The sequence below is a fragment of the Poecilia mexicana genome, unplaced genomic scaffold, assembly GCF_051168715.1.
Source record: "Poecilia mexicana isolate PSO_F unplaced genomic scaffold, ASM5116871v1 scaffold_2, whole genome shotgun sequence".
Lineage (NCBI taxonomy): Eukaryota > Metazoa > Chordata > Actinopteri > Cyprinodontiformes > Poeciliidae > Poecilia > Poecilia mexicana.
In genome coordinates, this window is record NW_028263371.1 from 38284185 (window position 1) to 38291179 (window position 6995).

At 38.6% G+C, this 6995-nt stretch overlaps 1 protein-coding gene across 1 annotated transcript; it reads right to left on the reverse strand.

Annotated features, from left to right (window-relative positions):
- Positions 1–25: 25 nt before the first annotated feature.
- Positions 26–6387, reverse strand: mpc2b (mitochondrial pyruvate carrier 2b). Its single transcript, XM_014999321.2, has 5 exons — positions 6074–6387; positions 3542–3582; positions 3204–3288; positions 2794–2905; positions 26–950 (listed from the first exon to the last, which is right to left on the reverse strand). Exons 1-5 carry the CDS (start codon positions 6165–6167, stop codon positions 911–913), a joined length of 372 nt encoding a protein of 123 aa, XP_014854807.1. The 5' UTR covers positions 6168–6387; the 3' UTR covers positions 26–910.
- Positions 6388–6995: the final 608 nt, after the last annotated feature.

Sequence of the window (6995 nt, forward strand, 5' to 3'; positions counted from 1 at the left end):
ATCGTCAATACTCAGGTGACCAGGCTGTATTAGTCTGATTTATTAATACATAGCCATTACCAACATATTTCATACATTTTATGACCATCCCTTAAATGTCTGAACAGTCAGCAGATTAATTGCACAAATTATTGCTAAATTAGGGAGTTACTGCATAAATACAGTTCGATTGTGTCAATTATTGGAAAAAAAAGAACAAAAAACATTTTCCCAGATCAAGTATTTTACGAGGAAATCTAAAAAGAGCTGTTACAGTCTGTACCAGTGTTTGCTCATCGACTCGCAAAGCTGCACGCACACGTTTAATAACTCCTCACACACTTCTGTCAAAATAAAGAAACATATAAATCAGGGTTTGTTCTTGAATGGATTATTAAAATGGAAGGAATCCTTTCCATTGCAATCAAAGGTTTAATGACTGCTGAGGAACAGACACCAATGAAATTATAAATATGTGAATGAAAAGATAAATCCTTAAATTTATGGTGACATTCAGCACAGATCCAACAGTCAGGTGCATTCTGGGAAGTTTGCTTGAGGTACTGATTGCTACATCTGACAGACGTCAGTTGACAAATGACGCAAAATTTCCCCGACTAGTGCACACGATACAAAGCATGACGCGTTTTAATTCAGACACTGTACAATCAGAAAACTTGATGAATAAGCGGTACTTGTGCGTTGATGACCACGGTTCTTGACCGTGTATTGATGAGTTGGAAAAAAGAAACATTTTATAAACACCCTGAGGAAACGTGAAACTTGGGGAAAAGCGTATTTCCTTCAGGGACAACAGGCTTAATGTGGCAAAATGTGGTTATGGCATGGATGTTATGGGGACAGCATAGGATGGTGCAGAGATGATATAAAAGTGTCCCTTTGCGTCAGCAGCATCGCAGCGAGAACTTCCTCACGACTCGGCTTCTTTAGCCTTCAGCTCCTGCTTGTAGCTGCAAACACGAGGAGAAAAAGTTATTGGAAAACATCGACACTGAACACTTTTGTTGCTTGTAGCTTTCTATGTACTCATTTTTTGTTGTCTGCCACCTGGATTATGCCAAACTTGATTTTACTGCTAAAAACATGAATCGCTGTAAAGATAAAATCACTTTAGTAAAAGCATCGGCACCACCTACAGTCCAAAATGTGCAACGTTTTAGTGGATACAGCCTTTTGACCAGTCAAACTGAGCAATAAAATCTTTTTTTTATTCAAGCCAAATTCAAAGAACATTCCCAAATAAATACTGAGCCACGTTATATTAATTAAAATGGAGTTGAAAAGACTCAATTTTACAGTTAAAGTTAAAACAGGAAGTCCCAGTAGATGTGGGCCTTGTTCGCCACCTAAAGAACAAACAACAGGGATGTTAACATCAGAGGTTTATTCAATATTCTACTGGTGATCCTTGGTTCCTCCTCTTATGTGGATTCTCGTGTACAACCTGCCTCTGAATTGTTACACACCATTTACTTTCTCTATGAAGGCAGTGTGTACACTAAATACTGAGTTCCTCAGAACATTCCTGATACTCAGAACAAAACTGGTTCATCTAGGACAGCGGTGTCAAACTCATTTTCATTTTGGGCCAAATCCAGATCATGAATGCTCTTAAAGGGCCGGTTGAGCCAGAATGTATTGATAAAACCTGTTAAAATATCAATGAATGCTTTAAATTAAATAATATTATTGAACATCTTTTCAGTTCCTCCAGGATTTTGTGATTCTTTTTGCGAATATTTGCAATAATTGCACTTATTTATGACGGTAAATGCGGCTTTTTATTACTCCCTGTACAGATCATGGACTATAATATGACATGAATTAAGGCCGAGGCAGCTGTTTAGAACAAGACAGACAGTTTTTGACAATTTCTGAGAAAAACCTGCAATAAACTCCCAAATGTTAGTGCAACTTGATGATTTTGCGTGAATTTCCACGATAATTCTCAAGAAACTGGAGGGACTGATTGATATAATTTGGCAATAAACAGATCAAAACTGCATTGATTTGATTGGCAACATAATATTTAAGCACACCTAGTGTTTAGTTTAGAATCTAGAGAGCCACATAAAAAGCTGCGGCGGACCAGATTTGGCCCACAGGCCTCGAGTTTGACACATGTGAACCAGGGCTAAGGAACCTGATCCACGGGTCTCACAGGATCTGCTGCTGACAACGCAGAAAGCCCTCAGGGGTCCAGAGGAGCCCATCGGTCACAGAAGTGGAACTGACTCGGCTACAGACAGGCGGTCATAATGTTATGCCTGTTTGCTTGAATTAGCCTTACTCTTTGGTTAAAACTAATGTTGCTGCACATAAATGTATGGCGAGCAGCTAGGTCTTTAATATTTAGGTATTTCAAATTTTATGTCGTTCAACAAGATTTAAAATCTTTTTTCTTACATTTCTGATCACGATTTGACGCAGGTTTTTATGTATATATTCATTTTAGAGATTGGAAAGCATTTGAGTGATGTTGCTCAGTTCATCATCCTAAATCTGAGGTAAAATAGCAGGGAGAGGCGATTCTCTTGACGGAAGTTCAGTCATTTCACGAATTGCTCAAAAATACCCTTGATAAATGTACAACACCTCCAGAGTGGAAGGTCAGAAATTAACTTACTGCTGTTTCACGTCAGGTATGATTACAAGTTGGATGCCACAATAAAAGAAACCATTCATATATTTCTAAAGATTATCAGTAAAAGGCGAGTAAACTGGACTATCTTTGCTTGATGAATCCCTTTCAATTGAATGTTTGGTTGTGAATTTACAAAAACGCAAACCCACTTCCAGATCCTGTAGAGCTGGGACGCTCCTGCGCTGCCCACGAAGAAGTTCACAGCGAAAAGGTTCCAGTTCTTCGGGATGATAACCAGCGAATATCTGGACCAGATGAGCCCTGAGGGAGGACGACAGGAGGGATGTTTGTCCACAGTGACGACAAACCAGAACAGAGTCAATATTTTGGCAAAAAAAAGAAAGGCTGATAGATAAGATTTGTTAAAGCAAACGAAGATGCAACGGGTAACCTTAAGCACATTTTAATCAAAGTATCTCTGAGGGAATGTTAGCAAGCAGTTTGATCCACGAGGTTTGTTGAGAAAGACCAAACCAGACCTTACCTCAACCAAACAATGTTTCTAAGTTATTTATATGCTTTAAAATGATCCAATAAGACAAATTCAACTTAAACCCACCCGTGGCTGTCAGCACTGCAGACTGGGAGGTGCTGAGTTTGTCTGCTGGTCGGGCCATATCAGCCAAACCAGCCATGACCAGGCCCTGAAAAAGAAGAAGAAAAAAGAAGAGATTTTCTTTCATCCAAAGCATTTACACCACCAGTCGGTCAACGTTTTTTCAGTTCTGACTTTGACCCCTGAAAAAATCTCTCGGGTACACAACGTTCACGTAGCGAACTGGCAACCAGACAAGGGTTACGTTCACTAAACTTTGTTTTAAGCTGTCAAAAGCCAACAGAGGTCGTGAACGACCTCCGTTTAAGTTCGCAGGTGGATGTGTGTGAAAGTGCACTTACCCATTTAAACATTGGGGCCCAGAAAAAAACTGTTCTTGGACCTGGAGAGACACAGTGAGAGGGAAACCGTGAGATGTGGCGATTCACGTTGAGGCTACTCTGTTTAGCTTCCAGTTCCTGTCAAACAATTAACTTGTTCTAAGATGCATAAGCTGGCTAATCAAAATCAGGAAACCTTCCCTTCAGAAACCTGAAAGTCACTTTCATGACATGACAAACCAGGAGGGCCATAAAGTAGCATCGCCTCGCCCCTCCCCAATCTGCTGCTTCGTGCTACTGATCAGCTGGACGAGAAAGGCCCACCACTCCTTCCAATACAAATGCAAGAAAGACAAATTGGGTGGTTTGAAAATCTTTTCAGTGATGTGTGGAAATGAAAGGTGCACCAACTACCACTGCTTTAAAACCACAGTGGGAAAACTGGAACCCGACTGCCTGCTAGAGCAAAAATCTCTGCAAATTAACCTGCTTGCTATATTTTAAATTATAATATTATGTATAATTAAGCACATTTTCTTAAAAGAAACAATATGGAGGGAGTTTGTGCGAAACTAATGCAAATTTACTTACTGAGCTAAAAACACAGAACTCGCAAAGATTATATATTGCAATATAATAGATTTACATAAAAAATGTTTTTAAACTTTTACCTGACGCACAGCAATAAGATGATCAATCTTTCTCGAAAGGCGAAATAGTTTTAAATGCAAAAGAAAATAAAGGTTTATTTTAAAGAAACTCAAAACTAAGTATATCAAAGAATATGCTGTTTGAGAATGATGTTTAATTTTAGTTAGTTTATTTAACAGTCAATAAAAGAAAACATGTTTTTTTAAACTGACCTGCTGATGAATCCAACACTTTTTTTCCCTTCTTTTTTTCTTTTTAAACAATATTATGCATTTTTACTCCATAAACAGAGTCACTCAGATAGATACCAACAACTTTAAACAAGTTAAGGAATTTAATTTGTTTGTTTTTATGGCGATACCTTTGCAGTCTGAAAAAAAAAAAGCCCTGAAAATGTCTGATGCAATCTGTATTTCATCAGGACAGCTGTAACTGCAGCAACACAAATCATTGAAGGTTAGGAATGTTAAATTGGACAATAACTAAAAGTATTCTTTTGCTCCTTCTAGAGTTTGACGTGTCAAAACAGATCAAACCACACAGAGAGTTTTACTCCCCAAGAAACAGGAATGACACGCAATAAAGCTGTGTAAAGCCTCAACCCTGGTCATAAAAGCTGCTGGTCTGGAGTCAGTACTCCTCTCAAACGTGGCGAGCCAAACTAAGAAGTGGGACGTCTGTCACTGCAAATCATGTTGGAGGGAGGTGGCTTTTGTCACCGCCCTCAATACCAGGTAGGAAAGTTGTCCTTGAATAATAATAACATTAAAAAAAAACAGTGACCTCAGTTTCACCTCAAACTTCTTTCACTGAGCTTAAAATCAAACTCAAAGTTACTAAACATTAGCTACACATGTAGGACTAAGAAGTTAGGCAAATTTTAAATCGGTGCTGTTGCTTTGCTTTGGAAAAGTCATGTTGGCCGGTGTTTGTACTATAATTATTCTACCCGTATTGATAGACACTGAGCAGGCAACATATAAAGATATAAGAAAAGGTGAGATTTTAACCTCTTAGTCCATTTAATGAGCAATCCTCCATGAAGTCAAGACCAGAAGTAAAAATTAGGCCTTTAAAATAATAATTTTTTAAATCTAAATATTGGGCAATATTCAGCCCTGATTAAATTTGCCTTAGAAATGTGTCTTGCTGAACATTTTTGATCATAATGAGACATAAAAACGCCACCCAGAATATTATAATACAATAACAGGACATAAATTATAAACCAAATACACATATTGGGAACAAATTAACTTGTTTTTTTTTTCTTTTGTTTTTACATTTTTTGCATTGAATCTGTTTTGACCTCCACATTCTGCAGTAACTATGCAGCCTAACAAGTTTTAAGGCTTAGACATACGTTTACTTTGAAAACTTTTTAATTTTGCCCTTTTACCTCCTCAAAACAAGAAATGCTTACAAACAGAAATTTAAAAGAGCTGAACATTTACATTCCAAGTTCTTTGCCAGAATAAAAAAAACCTATATTTGCTCATGGAAATGTTATTTTTGCTGCAGAAATCAATAACTATCTGTGTTTGCTTTCCAAGACAAAAGACAACACACAGAAACTTGACAGGTGGGTCTGATGAGAAGTGGCCGAAAGCTTGAATGAACCGATTGTTGTCAAACCCGAAAGCATAAACTGTAGTGCAGACACTTTCCCTATAAACTCTTAACAATCTAAGAAGATTATATCTGGTTGGAGTAAAGTTATCCAAGAGTGAGATTACTACATAAAACAACGACTTTTCGTAAAATTGCAGCGCACAGATTAGACGGCAGCTGCTCTCATTTTCTCTTCAGGATGCGCTCCCTATTCATAAACAACAACACTACCAAAGCTGGACCACCAGCAACACCTCGCCAGTATCACCAAGAGGCTGAGCAGTACTTTACCTGCCGGGTGGTTGTAGAGAGGTCTTAGTTTGGCGGGCAGGATGTGCTCGATCCGGTCCAGAATCCTGTGGTAGGACGCTCTGAGCGCAGCCATGATCCGGGTTGTTCCGACTCCAGAAGCTAGCTTCCTAAAAACTGTTAGATTGTTGTTTATCTGCGTTTACCAGCCACAGAACTGTTGCTAGACGTTATTTAATGCAGTTTAAATAGGATGCTGGGAAGTTTAAGGTTAGAGGAGGATGCTACTGTCCTACTGTCGACCTTTCCCCGGTAGAAGCCGCTGCTGTTAGCTGTCAGTAGCTTCCCCCTGACCGACAAGAAGAGGTGACTTTCTGTTCGACGCAGCCTTCCGCTTGATGGGCGGGGTTACACAGCTGCACGGTTCTCATTGGTCCAGACGGTGACAGCTCTGCGATAATTGGTTTACTATCGAGGTTGTTTGTTTTTGTTTCCAAAATGTACCAGAAAGGCGGAAACATAAACTCATCAAAAGAATTACAGCGCCCGGCAATTTTCTTATTTCTTGAACTTTTTCATTTTTTGCTACATAACACCCTAAACCTATGTGCATTTGTCTTCATTTTGTGTGATAGAAAACACAAAGTACTACTTTTTTTTTCAAGTAGAAGGTAAAGTATGCATATTTTTCCATTATTTTTTCATAAATAAAAATCTTAAAGGGTTTGCTTTGGTATATTTATATAATCAGCCGCCAAATTCAAAACTTTAGAGCTAAATTTCACTGCAATTAAAGCAGCAAGACACAAACAGGATCCTATCAGTAAAAAGTTATCATGTGCTTACTGTGACGATTTATTCAAGAAGATGCAAGCTTTTCGTTTCTTCTCCTTCATAGACTCACATTTCTGCACTGTGAGCAGATTTTGTTGGGTCAGCTGAGGATCTCTGCTTCTCCTCTTCA